The sequence below is a fragment of the Coccinella septempunctata genome, chromosome 2 (assembly GCF_907165205.1).
Source record: "Coccinella septempunctata chromosome 2, icCocSept1.1, whole genome shotgun sequence".
NCBI lineage: Eukaryota > Metazoa > Arthropoda > Insecta > Coleoptera > Coccinellidae > Coccinella > Coccinella septempunctata.
The window spans coordinates 884611-899191 of record NC_058190.1 but is presented as its reverse complement, the minus strand read 5'-3'; the positions used below and the strand labels follow the sequence as shown (position 1 = coordinate 899191).

General features: G+C 33.7%; 1 protein-coding gene across 1 annotated transcript; it reads right to left on the bottom strand.

The window, feature by feature from the left end:
* Window positions 1–6966: 6966 nt before the first annotated feature.
* Window positions 6967–10580, bottom strand: LOC123308516. Its single transcript, XM_044891209.1, has 2 exons — window positions 9974–10580; window positions 6967–9682 (listed from the first exon to the last, which is right to left on the bottom strand). The coding sequence occupies exon 2, from the start codon at window positions 9496–9498 to the stop codon at window positions 7237–7239; it is 2262 nt and encodes a 753-aa protein (XP_044747144.1). The 5' UTR covers window positions 9499–9682; window positions 9974–10580; the 3' UTR covers window positions 6967–7236.
* Between the last annotated feature and the right edge of the window lie 4001 nt (window positions 10581–14581).

The following is a 14581-nucleotide window of genomic DNA, read 5'->3' as shown; positions in this document are numbered from 1 at the left end:
GAGTGATTTATGACCCATTATGTTTCCACTGCGCCTGCCTCTTCCAGTAGTTTTGTCATTCATCCTCAGTGCGTCTGCGTCAGTACCTAAATTCGACTGCAATAATACGCAAGCGCTGTTTACTCGTTTATTGTTTGTGCTTCTTTGTGGTAATCTAGACTAGCTGTGTTATTGGTGCCGTGGTATACGTATAATCGTACAGAAATAAAATATTGAATCAGTGGTCCATATTATTCTACCTCTTCGATCTGGCAGCTATTTAGGAATTTGGGTGAGTTTTGTTTTCCCATGCGTTTTGATAGTTCGAAATGTGATAGGATGAGGAGCAGAGGTAGGTAATGTACATATGCACACTTTCGCAATTTAGTGAAGGTCGATCTGTTGAGAAGTAGCAGGAGGACTGACAAGGTGGAGTGCTCAGTATGAAGCTGTTAAGACTTTTTTCCAAAGTTCCAAGAAGATTGCCGGTATAGCATTGAGGAACTTTGTGACCCTTCAGAAACTATCCACACTTGAAGAGCAGCTCAAACTTTATTAACTGCAGAATGTGATTTTTCATTCTTGTGCTATTTGAGTCTATGGAATAGTGCACTAGAAGAAAAAAGGCTTTTAACCTTCTCATTCTTATGAGGAACTTTTTGACACTTATTCCTGCAGTGTCGAAAAGTGCCTCATCAGAATGAGAAGTTTAATGGCCTTTTTGATTGAAAACAGGGAAATTCTTGTGGAAAAGGCAATGGAATGTGCGAAAGGTATTTATGACGAGATGAAAATTCCTACCGTCAAAAGAAGAACCTTCAGAAGAAGGAAATCTATGCCGGAGAGAAAGATATCGGGCGATCGATGTTAGGGTGCATTGACACGTTTCAACAAAAAATAAACACTCGTTGCCAAGGCATGGAAGTGATATCACTCAAGTGTGCTATCTTGCAGACCAAGAACATGCTGAAGAGTTCAGAAACTGAATTGCTAGAATTAGTTGGCAGTTCAGTTTGGAGTTATGAAGAAATATCTTCAGAAGACATGTTGAAAGAAATCCCACGTCTGAGGAGGTTTTTAAAAGTGCGGCTAGCGTTCCTGAAGAAGAAGCTCTGAAGTGGAGTTCTTTGAGACTATTGCAGTTTAATGTCGAGTATGAGCTTCCAGATTCTGTTCCAAATTTAACGTTAGCACTTGGCGTTTACCTTACATTATGTGTTTCTGAGTTTTTCCAAAACTAAGCTTATCCAAAGTTATCTCAGATCTACTATGAGCCAAGCTCGACTATCTTGCTTGGCTATTTTATCCAATGAGCATGGTGTAGCCAGAGGGATCGACTTTGATGAGACCATTTCTCAGTTTGCAGAGAGCAAAGTCAGAAAAAAGAAGTTCTGAAAGAAAAGATGCTGATAATTTGTTGAATTTGTGCAAAAAACTTATTTTTTTTCATTGAAATATAATATTTTACGTGTTGCCCTTCACACCTCTATGCCCATGTTTCAAACACTTCAAATAAAAACTTGTAATTTTGTTAACAAACAAAAAAGGCTCAACAATGTTATGTAATGTTGGGGGGCGACAAGTTGAAATTCCGCCCCGGGTGTCACAAGAGCTTGCTACGCCTCTGATAAAAGCGCCGTTGTTATCGATATTCATTTTTCATTCATTTCAAGTTCTGAAGGCAACGATTTTTTCAGCCTAAATCAAAACCAATTACTGAAGAAGAGGCCATGCGTTTGGTACAATTTGTAGCAGCTGATGGGGTTATTACCAGCAGAGCTATTAATGCTACCAACAATAAATTGAAAGAGGAGAGTTGGAGAAGATTGACCGAATCCTTCAACTCTTCGGTTTCAATTTTCCCACATTGCGCCCTCAAATATGGATTAATTAAATCCAATAATTAACTCACTGCACCTTTGATGCTCAGTTGAATTTTACATGTGAACTCGTAATCATTCAAAATAATCATGTAATCAACTCTTGCTTTATGAACTTTTCGTATTATGGTCTCTTCCGATTCACTTTCTTCATCGACCTCATCAATCATCTCTAATAATTCCATCATGTCGCTGTCGTCGCTACCCAAATAATCCATTTTTTGAAGTTAATTACAATTCAATTGTCAAAAAACAGCCCTGAAATGCACCCTGATAACAATTTCCAACGCTTATCTCTACCCCCCTCACTGATCGAACTCGACAGATCAAAAAACTGAACTACCGGATATATAATGGGAGACATAGTTCAATTATCAGTACATTGAAGACTTCAAATCTTCAATCGTTGTTTTTTCAGATTGAATCGGATAGGTACATTGAAATCTCTACCCTCCAATTCCAATATCCTATTTCATATGAAAACGTGAATCCTGCATCATAAAAATCAAACAGAACCTTTGTTTCTCTTTACAATCTTGATAAAGATACATTTTCCTAATGAGGAGTTGAATCATAGGCTTTTACATTTAAAAGAATAGCAAAACAATATTCAGTGAAGAATTTCACAAAGAACATAGTTCGAACCTCAAAGAAATTACATTTGGAAAAAAACGAAAGGAAAACAGAGGTTTGATAGCAATAAATAACTTTTTCATCTCAAACTCACATTAATGTATAAGAAAGAGAAATTTGTTTACATTACCTACATGAGGAAGATAAAATTATCTCTCGGAATTAATTTATATATCTCATTCAGTTATACAACACAAAATTTTTTCAATATTCAAGACAAAGGTTTCACTCGAGTATATTTATATTGAAATAATGAAATATAATTTTCAATAGATGCGACATAAATCACACATATTATTTCTGAATTCCTCATGCGGTTCCGGTTAATTTTCAATGTTAAGGGTTGAAAGTTCAACCCCAGAGCCCTTTTTTTTTAATCAATATTTGATGCTTTCGCTCTAAGGAATATTAAGTATAATTTTCATGATGCAGGATTCACGTTTTCCTATGAAATATGAATTTTTAATCCTAAGGGTTGAAAGTTCAACCCCAGAGCCCCATCCGAAGTCAATTTTTTTAATTAATATTTGATGCTTTCGCTCTAAGGAATATTAAGAATAATTTTCATGATGCAGGATTCACGTTTTCCTATGAAATACGAATTTTTAATCCTAAGGGTTGAAAGTTCAACCCCAGAGCCCCATCCGAAGTCAATTTTTTTAATTAATATTCGATGCTTTCGCTCTAAGGAATATTAAGAATAATTTTCATGATGCAGGATTCACGTTTTCCTATGAAATATGAATTTTTAATCCTAAGGGTTGAAAGTTCAACCCCAGAGCCCCATCCGAAGTTAATTTTTTTAATTAATATTTGATGCTTTCGCTCTAAGGAATATTAAGAATAATTTTCATGATGCGGGATTCACGTTTTCATATGAAATAGGATATTGGAATTGGAGGGTAGAGATTTCAATGTACCTATCCGATTCAATCTGAAAAAACAACGATTGAAGATTTGAAGTCTTCAATGTACTGATAACACGGGTCAACACCAAATTTGACTTTGACTGCAAAGCATAAAATTTCGATAGTTTAGATCCTAATTAGACGAAAAAAAAATATATGGCATGAAAAAGTTTGCTTCTGTGTTTAGGAGACTGATTCAACGATAGCATTTACACTAAAAACAAGCAACATGTGGAGCCCATGGCTTGTCTTGATTCCAAACAGGAAAGTCAAAATATGCTTCATAGGCTTCAGAGAGAACGTGAGATGTCTTTAATTCGTATTTCACGTCACGAATTATAATAAATTGACCACATATAAAACAAAATGCATCAGCATCGTATTTACACTTTCTTGACGATATTTGAAGTTTGTCTGGGCTAGTAAACAACACCTGATCATTGTTTATGACTCGAGTGCCCTCTAGCGGCACCTTGTAAACGTAAACACCCCACTCTCATCGGACGATCTTTTTGAATTATTAAAAATTATAAAAAAAATGAAGAACGACTATTAATACTATAACTATCACAAAAGCAAACTTTATACCAAAAAAAGTTATTTTCTTTTCGTTTTTGTGCATAATTAACCGGAAAATCCTAGTATAAACGTTAGGATAAAGAACAAAAATTTTTTTGTAGAGTCGTGTAATTGAACTATGTCTCCCATTATACATCGAATTCTTATGATGCAAACTGAATCAGTCTGTACGCCACTGACGTCAGCGTTCGGGTATTTCCGGAGATTAGGTCTGCTATCTTTGGTTCAACCAACAGTTGATATCCTCATATTTGCTTGTCTCCCCTGCAACATCCTGTTATTTGTTTCCTGCAACCGCACTGATTCCTCCCCCTTTTCCAAATCCAAATATTTTTCCTTCAACAATAAAATTCCGGTTTCTTTCATCACACATCCTTCCTGAGACCAATTTTGAATTGATTTAAAATTAAATCCTTGTTCTTCTTTCGTATTCCAGATCCTCGCTCAACAAATTAGCCCCTACAGTGCTGAATCTGGTACAAAACGAGGACACATCCTTGTCCTGTCTTTGGAAACAACGACTCTAATTCTAATTTATCAAAATATCTATTTGCATCTTTACCGGAGATAACTATCTTTAAACTCCGCAAAGATACTGTGAATCAAATTTTCCTATTTCGAAATCAAAATACGCTGCGAACACACGATAGAATTAGTCAAACTATACACGCCAAATAATCTCACTATTCAAAAAAATACCTTCAATGGAAACGTCCTGGAAAAAAAAATCCTGACCGCTCTCTAATATCCCGAAAAATAAATAACGCCCTAAAAAAAAAATTATATCACAACAGAAAATAATATTCAATAAACAATGTCCTGAAAAAAAAACCTGCAACTTGTCCTAAATTCCGAACCATTCTGTAAATCAAATATATTGGAAAAAATTGAATCAAACTGACTTAAAATTCCGAAATATCCTGACGTTCACTTGATTTAAAACAATTAAATTGAAATGACCGAAATTCCGAATTGATCTGACGTCCAAATTGAAAAAAATAAAAATATTCAATTGATAGGATTTCACTCTTAATTTCGTGCTCAACTTCTGACAAAACATCACAAAAAAAATTCTTAATTTTCCATATTCGCATTAACTAAATTGATGATAATTTAGCAAGTTTTTTTTTTTGAAAGAAACTAAATAATTTTCGAATCCTCTTTTTGTTACTAAAATAACCGATCCATCTACTTGTCACCGATAAACATAAAAATGGATTACTATGCGTGCAAAATAATAAAACTCAATAGAAGACGTTTCTTCTAAAATTTCCGATAAACTACAGTTCCGACTTTCAAAACACCCGAACATTCAACTTTGCGTTCAAAATCCTACGTACTTGATACTCAACAAAAATTTTTCGAAATATTCACTGCAAAACCATCAAATTCCTACTTATTGAAAATTTTCAATACCAAACAGTAAGATACACTTCAAAAAAAATTATCCTGAAAACAACAAACAGAAAAAAAAATAAATATTTCACCATCAGCCAAGGATGCACCCACAAACCAATAAAATTCTCCCGAAAAATTAAATTTCAATCTTCAATATTGATCAACTACTGTATCAGTCTTCTTAAGGTTTCCATCAATCGATTAATCAAAACTTTCACAAATTATCAAACCCCTATGCTCTTCACAAATAAAATTTTCCAATTATCTTCCGATTTAAAACTTGATAACTACTACCGATTTTGAAATAAAATTCTTAATTTTCTATATTCGCATTAACTAAATTGATGATAATTTAGCAAGTTTTTTTTTTTGAAAATTCACTTCAAGAGGAAATAACGGAACTTTTCCAACTCTACACAACTTTCTCTAATCTGTCCACAGTCTAATTTTAAAGAGTAAAAAAAAATGTTTTCTCTTCGCAGCTCTGCTTTTCACCTTTCATAAAATAACGCTTAAAATGAATAAACCGACACAAAATGAAATTATTCTTGGTAATAAAATAACTCACAGTTCCTTCATCCGAAAGCCCTCAAATTCCTTGATATAATCAAAACATCATATATTCTCTCAAAAACCCTCAATGGACCACAAAAAATTTTTAAAACACAATTCTCCCAATGCTTTTCACTTCTACAATGACGCCTATCAAATTATTAGATTTGGATAAACTCGCTCCAAAAATAACCAAAAGCTTTGGAAATCAAACTTCTCAAATAAAAGATTTTAGTATTCTACCCCAGAAAAATCAACTAACATCATCCCACCGCTGTCACCAGTGAAATAAAGCACCCCTTATCTGGAGTCAATGGAAGAGCGGCTTTCCACTGAACAAGGGGTGATTATTTTTTAGATGTTAAACACACACAAAATTGAAGGTCCTCTTAAAGGATTCGGCCCGTCGCGCGAAGGACAGGTCTTTGATGGATATTTCTATAATTTTTCTAGGGAGAAAGTTTAAAGGAAACTCATATGAAAATTAACAATTACTCTATTGGAATAAAATTAGTACTTGTCTACAAACACGTCCTTGGTCGATGAGGACCAACTAAAATCTTCAATTCTTTAAAAAAAATTCAAAGAGCGCAAAGCAATAAACATTAATGTTTCGTCAACAAAATCTTGGAATAAAATTCTATTTTCTCAAGCGCACAACAACAATAAAAATATGATCAAAAATCAAATGAATTTTAGAGGAGCTTTCAGGACTCTGGACAAACAAAAATTGGAACTTTCTACCTTTTTCTGCGACCGTCGTTCGCCTTATGGGGCTGCTGGTGAACAGGACGTCGAATTCTTCACACTCAACCGCACTTCCCGCACTTTTCCGTCGTCAACGATCAACCGATTTTTATTACCACAAATAAAAAAAATTATTCCGTCCAAAACTTCGAAACGAATTCTCTACTTCCTCAACACTCATCTTCCCAGTGGAAAAATATAATTCATACGCTCGCCATTAAAACCTTTATTTTCAATTATCTTAGACGCTGAGAGCCCGAGAGGGAATTTCCTCACCCAATACGTCAATATTCCTATTTATTACATTCGGATAAAACTTTACTTCCTCGATTTACAGGAGGATTCTCTTGTTATTGATTAATAGATTTTGACTTAAAAATATCTATAATTACTTGATAAATTTGTGTATTTTGATTCAACTGCTTGTTAGCTAGCCCTGAAGGAGTTTCTCCATTTTTATCTTCAATATCAGGATCTGCTTGTTTCTCTAGTAGTAGTTTTACAATATCTAAATGACCATCTCGAACAGCTAGGTGTAATGGTGTGACCAAATCATCTGTTTAACGATTAACATCATGTTTCTTAAGTTCTTCTTCTACTTTATCCTTATTACCACAAATAACAGCTGCATGAAGAGGATATCCTAATTTTTCATAGGCTTTACTAAGATTTTTTTGCGACTTCGATTTCAACTTCGATATCAACTTCGAATTATCAAATTCAGACTTTTTCTTAAGAAAAGGAAGAACTTCTTCCTTTGCTTCAGCAACTTCAACGTGATCATCGCCATAAAATTTCTCAAAAATAGGAAGAACTTCTTCTTCAAGAATCGCCCTTTTTTTCTCATAATCACCTAAACCGCCATAAGCATTGGCCAAGTTTCTTTTTGCTTTAGCAAGTTCAATATCGTCGTACGCAAGATTTTCCTCAAAAAGCTTGCAAGCCTCCTTCAGATAATTCTTTTGTTTCTCATAATCTTGTAAATTTCCATAAACGACACCCAAGTTTCTCAGTGTCCTAGCAATTTCAACAGGTTTATCGGAGTGATGTTCCTCAAGAATAGGTAAAATCTCGTCTTCAAGAATCGCCCTTTTTTCCTCATATCTACCAAAATCGCCATAAGCATTAGCCAAGTTTCTTTTTGCTTTAGCAAGTTCAATATCGTCATACGCAAGATTTTCCTCAAAAAGCTTGCAAGCCTCCTTCAGATAATTCTTTTGTTTCTCATAATCTTGTAAATTTCCATAAACGACACCCAAGTTTCTCAGTGTCCTAGCAATTTCAACAGGTTTATCGGAGTGACATTTCCTAAGAATAGGTAAAACCTCGTTTTCAAGAATCTTCCTTTTTTCATCATATTCACCTCTATCGCCATGAGCATTAGCTAAATATCGATTCATTATAGCAACTTGCAAGTGCTCGTCTCCTAATATTTTTAACGATTCCAACGCCTCTTGCACAAATTTGAAAGCTTTATCATATTTTCGATCGTCAAATAATTTGTGGACAATCTTACGCGGCAGTTTGCTAAATTCATTCACTAATTCATGGTTACTACTTGCATAACCCCAAACAGACATAGGATGGTCTACATCAAATTCTTTAATATTATCCTTCCACAGTCCTAGTGCTTCTCTTAAAACCTCTTGGTCTCTATCCACACCCTTTAAATTTATTCTTATTACTTCTTGCACTAATCTATGAATACTTAATACACTTTGCTGTTGCCCACCATTTACCATAGAATAATTCACAAGTAACCTAGAAGCTAACCTTAACTTTTCTTCACTTTCTGCTAAACTTAAAAATGTTTCTCTACTAATGTTTTCAGGTGCAAAGTAAGAAATAGTATCCAAAATCTTTAAAGCTAATTCTCCATGTTGTTCATTACTAGCTATTTTATCAATTGTAATTTTCCAAGTTTTAAAAGTTGTTGTGGCGTAGTGATTATCGATTCCTCTAAATACGTTCGAGTCAAGTAAATCTTTTGTCTTTTTTTCATATTCTTTCAAATAATCATTAATTCCAAATTCTCCTGTTACTCTCTGGTCTTCAATATATGCTATTGCTTGTTGTATAAATAAAGGAAAACACTGTAGTTTTTCTACTAAATTTTTTATCTCTTGGTCTTGCGACTCATCTTCTTTAGATATACCTAGCCCTGTTTTCACAAATTCTATTGCTTCTTCTAACTCTAATTCTTTTAGGTCTATCAATTCTATTCCTTTTCCCCACTCTCTATTACGAGAAGTAATTAAAAGGTAAGGCTTGTTAGCATTAGGAGGTAAATCACGATGTGGTAAAAATGTATTCAAGTCATCATTTTTTTCAGCATTATCAAAAATAAATAAACTTTTCCTCTTTGCAAAAAAACCATATATCTCTTTAACAATAGTTTCTATTTCCTTTTCTTTTCTATCTTTATCCATTATAGGAATACATACTTTATCATCTCTAGCTAGATTAAGAAAAGAGTCTTTAAGAGTATCATTATTTTCAGCATTTATCCATATAACATTGCCATCATAATCATTACAATGATCATAAGCATACTTTCTAGCCAATTCACTTTTACCTATTCCTCCCAAACCACTAATACAGGTCATCTGTGATATTACTGTACCCTTATTTTTACCTTGGTTTCGCTGCAATGCTTTATGTAAATCACTTAACTTTCCTTTTCTTCCAGTGAATAACGTTACTGGATCTTTCATATTAAACCAAATTGTCCCTAAAATATCTTTCCTTATTCCTTCAAAAAAAGTCTTTGCTTCCTCGTGTGAGAAAAATGTTCCTTTTTTGGCTTTCATCCAATCCAGCATTTTCTTCAAGAACCTACCATAAACATTTTCTATATCAATTTTGTTAAATTCTTTAGCCAACTCGTCTTTAATAATTTCACCAAGCTTATCTTCATTTGGCTGATTGACTGCAAACCTTAATTTTTTTAAAAAATCTTTTATATTTTCTTCTATTTCTTCGATACTATCGTTTGGCAAGTTAAATTTAGGAAAATTGCTGATATAAAATTTATACTCTTTAAGTTTGTTCAAATTAAAATCGAGCTCCTTAAGTTTAGCTTCTAATTGAGATCTAAAATCTTTTAAATTACCTGGTAGTTGAGTATCGCTCAAAAATTCTGAGCTAAATCGAATCTCGTCTTCGTTTTCAATCAATACATGTTGGGCTAGTTTATCGATATTTTTGCTAATAATTTGGTCTGCTCTTTCTATTTTTACAACTAGATTTCCTTTGGATTCACTTTCTTTTAGCAAAGAACTAAATTTTTCTACAAATTTTGTAGATTGGAGATTGATATCTCGCTTTCCAAAATCCTTAAACAACGTCAATTCTTTTTCCTTTATTTTTTCCCAAAAATTATCCTTATCTACATATATTTCCTCACAAGTTTTGAAGTCTTTATAAGTTTCAAACTCGCATTGATCAAGGTTAAGCTCCGAAAACTCTCTTAACTCTTCTCTAAAACGATTTAAATCACCTGGCAATTCATGATCATTTAAAAATGCTGTGCTGAACTTGATCTTGTTATCTTTTTTTATTAATACATAACCAGCTAACTTTTGAAAATTATTCTTTATATCATGCTGTCTTTGCTCAATTTTAATGACCTTATTAGGTTGACTTTTTATTAGTTTAGCAATTTCCTGAGCAAACCTTTCTGGATATGTTATACGAGGTTCATCATCTAAATTAAAAGACTTTCTCCGATCATCAAATACTTTTTTAAAAGCGGCTCGAAGATTTTTAGCCCTTGAAGACAGTTGCTGTCCTTTCACGAAATCAACACTTAGTTTGTAACTTTCTTTATCAATAACTTCGTCTATCAACGCACTTTGATATGATTTGAAAAGATAACCTACTCGATCTTTTTTGGAAATATCATCGTTTATAGACTTACCATCTAATACACATTCAGCAAGTCCCTTTGCTAGATTAGGTAAATCAGGACCGTTTCTTAATACTGAAAATATCTCCTCCCTTCCGGTGAATTCATCCTTAAATTGAAAAAGCTTAGTGTTTAAGATTTCATTTTCATCCGTCTTGTGATCAAAAATATCTTCACTTAGCGTCAGATTGCTTCTTTTATCACCAAATTTAAAACCAATATTCGTACAGATAATAAAATCTTTATTTTGTAAATTACTATTCTTAAACTCCTGATTTTGTTGGATTTTACGATAAGAAATAAAGTATTTTTGTAGACTAAAGTCTCCTTCTGTTTCTGTAAGTAAATCATTAACAGAGATCTTTTTATCCTCATCTTGTTTATGCTTAGCCTGCAAAAATATCCCTACCTTTTCTTCCGTTCCATCTGCGTTATTCTTTTTATATTGAAAAACCAAATCATTAAACTTTTCAGCTGCATCCATTTCTGTTGATAATTTAAAAAGATACCCTCTATCTAATCCTCTTATCACAAACAGCATTAATAAATTTAGCTGATAAATATTTCCATGTAAGGTATGCACCACTGCAGATTTAATATTTCGTACTTCTTGATCATTATTTGGCCCCTTCACTGCTTTGGGTTCTTGTATTTCCGTTGATTTTTTAGCACTACTATCATTTAGCGTACTTCCTTCATAATCAAGCTTAGCTTTTTGCTGTCGTAATTTCTCCGCAAATTCTTTTCTCATATTGTTTAAATCATCTGAAGTTGGTTTATAATCTTTCAATGCCTGTTCAATTTCTAAGTTAGTCTTGCCAGACTTAATTTCATCATTAATTATTCTCGCATTCTGTAAAGCAAATATTCCACAATTATATCCATCTTCTTGCTGCTTAAATTTGGGATTACTGATCTGAATTCCTGGCATTGCTGAGTTTAATTTATTACGAATATCACTTGTTATTCCATCACCCAAAGAGTTAATGTAGTAAGCAGAAAATTGCTGATTTTGATTAATAATAACCAGTGTTACCCAATGATTACTATTCGAATTGATAATAAATGTCAGTGATTGTTTACTAGATGCTTTTAGTATTTCTTTATGTCGTTTTAACTCAACATCTAATTGTCCTACTGATCCAATCACTTCAAACAGTACATTACTATTTTCTCCGTACCACCCATCAAACCTTGCAATATTAGCAACATCTTCCTGCGTCAGCCATACTTCATAATTTTGCTGATTTAATGTTTTTTCAGCAAATTGAGAGCTAATGTCCTGATCGAATTTTTGCCTTTTATTAGGAACAGGTGGAGGTTGTTTACCTTTCCTTTTATAATCCTCTTGCCCAGATTGATCTTGCATTTGAATGATACTGTGTTTATTAAACAAACAAAGGAACAACGTCTAAACCAAAGACACAGAACACACCCACACTTGACTCACTTTATGACCAAAGATTACAGACACAGAACAGACCCATCTTGACTTACTTTATGATTACAGATCAGGGGCTTGACACTTCCTTACCCCCACCCCAAATACGGTTTTTAGTTCTGCAATCAATCGCTATGTGGCACTGCATACGAAAATATATATCATATTCTCCACAGATTACTGTATTCTGACATATTGGATTTGTGAACGCCAACAGTGTCAATGTCAATATGCTTTAATGCAAATTCTTGTTTACAAACGAGATCTTATACGAGAGTAAATTAAAAATACCCATTTATTGAACTCGACAGTTTTATCAGGAAATCAATTTTCTTGTAAGAAATATTTGATTCAAAGAACCACGTAATTATAACATTAATCGTTTATACTTAAACCAATCCAACCAAACCCTTTAAAAATTGTGTTAATGGAAATGAAAGTCAAACTGTGTAGTCAGTTATTAAGCCACTCCGTGGGGTCAATGATGAAGCTCATTTCTCAATGGGGTAAGTATTTTTTGAAACATAATAATACCAAAATTTACTATTTTCCTTTTTAGAAATCAAGCATCCGCTTCAGCTTCACAGAGAGGCTATCGACACTGCTGACGTTATAACTATTCTTGGATGAGTTATTTGATTCATTGAATGTATCCAGAGCTTGGACATCCACTGCGAAACTCTTAAAGAAGACGGTTAGTATTCAAACAGAACACAATGTTGTTTGGGAGCAGGCGATACAAATTTTCAACAGTATTTCATTTTATTGCCCTCGAAAGAAAAGATCCATTGTGGTGCCCACTTTGAAGAATATAGTGACAACATTGAACGCATTCACCTTACTCAAAAACTGTTCAATGATTATCACTTTAAATATATTCTCACTGGGGCTTTCAATCAAGATTGTTCAGTAAACTTTTTTGGGTACATTAGAGCACATGGAGTAAGGAATACTAACCCAAATGTTGAACACTTTATTTCATCATTCAAAACTTTAGTTATTAATAATTTCATGTCGGTGCATTCCTGGTGATCTAACTGTGAGGAAGATAAAACAGGGAGTCGTTGTTTAGAGACTTCGAAATCTTTCCTGCAGGAAAATATGAAATCCACATAGGTCTTTGGGCAACTAATTTTTTCTTTTCCGAATTATTCATGCATTCTAAGCTTTGGCATGCTGTTTTTGATTTCTATTGCCGACTCCCAACAAACATTGTGTCCTTTTTGGATAATGTTGAAGATTTCTGAACATATAATAATTTCGACCTCATTTCCTATGAACAATATTATTACTGATGAGGATAAATTCAGATGCATACCACCCGACGATATGAATATCGACAAGTGTTACGATCTGAATTGAGCTAGCCAGCTTGTCGATATTCATATCGTCGGGTGGTATGCATCTGAATTTATCCTCATTATTTTATTCATTGCCTCCCTGTTTAGGCGTGATCATTCTTTATTAATATTATTACTGTTTATTATAATTATTGTCTTACGAAGATATGTGACCCTATTGACATTTTACCTCTGCTCATATATTCATTGCCATAATTATAGCTTATGTATTTCCATATTTTTTTTTCCTGTGCTGGGTATATCAATATATGTATATTTTTCATGACAAGTTTTATTTCTCCTTAAAATTCGCCCTAATAATCCATATTATACTATCGACGTCTAAAATACCAGTGAATGGGCTAATTTAAATTTCGCGCCATGCGATTGCAGTTTCCAGTTATACCGACATTTCTCCCGGTTAGTTGGGTGGCAGCCGCATGGGGGCGCTGAGGGCGGGATAAACTGTATTTTGCATCGTAGAACGTGAGTGTCAGATCTATTCTACTCTGTAATCTGTGATTACAGATTGATTACATTATTTATTATCTTGGTGGGGCTTGACACTTCCTTACCCCCACCCCAAATACGGTTTTTAGTTCTGCAATCAAACGCTATGTGGCACTGCATACGAAAATATATGTCATGTTCCCCACAGATTACTGTATCAGAGACAAACTTAGATTAGGAGTCTACTCTGTAATCTGTGGACAAACGAGACGGTTAACTTGGCATTATTATTTGTGTTCTGTCCCATTTTAAGGAATTCGTGCATCTCTCTCTTTCTTGTATTAGCTTACATAAGTCTCTCTTCGTTTAATTATGGGAAAGCGTTTGTAGAGGTCGCCCCAGTAAGAAACATTTCGTAGTTGTCACATGCGTCATTTGAAAATTTTGACATGACAGCTTTGAGGTGAGTTAATATTAAGATGTCTAAAACTGTTTTAGACATCTTAGTTAATATATAATTATTGCTAAGGTTTCTCTGTTTCTTAAACCAAAGAACTAATAATGTCTTCCGTAAATCTTATAGAATGATATGTAAAATAGTCATTATAAGCATGGTCGATCTATGAATGGAATCTTTTTTGCAATGTGCTAATATTATTAAACTTTCAGATCTAAGGAGTGGCAAGAAATACTAGGAATGGAATTCACGGGTGAATCTCTGCATTCATTCAAGATCTGCAATAAGCATTTTTCACCAGATGCATAAT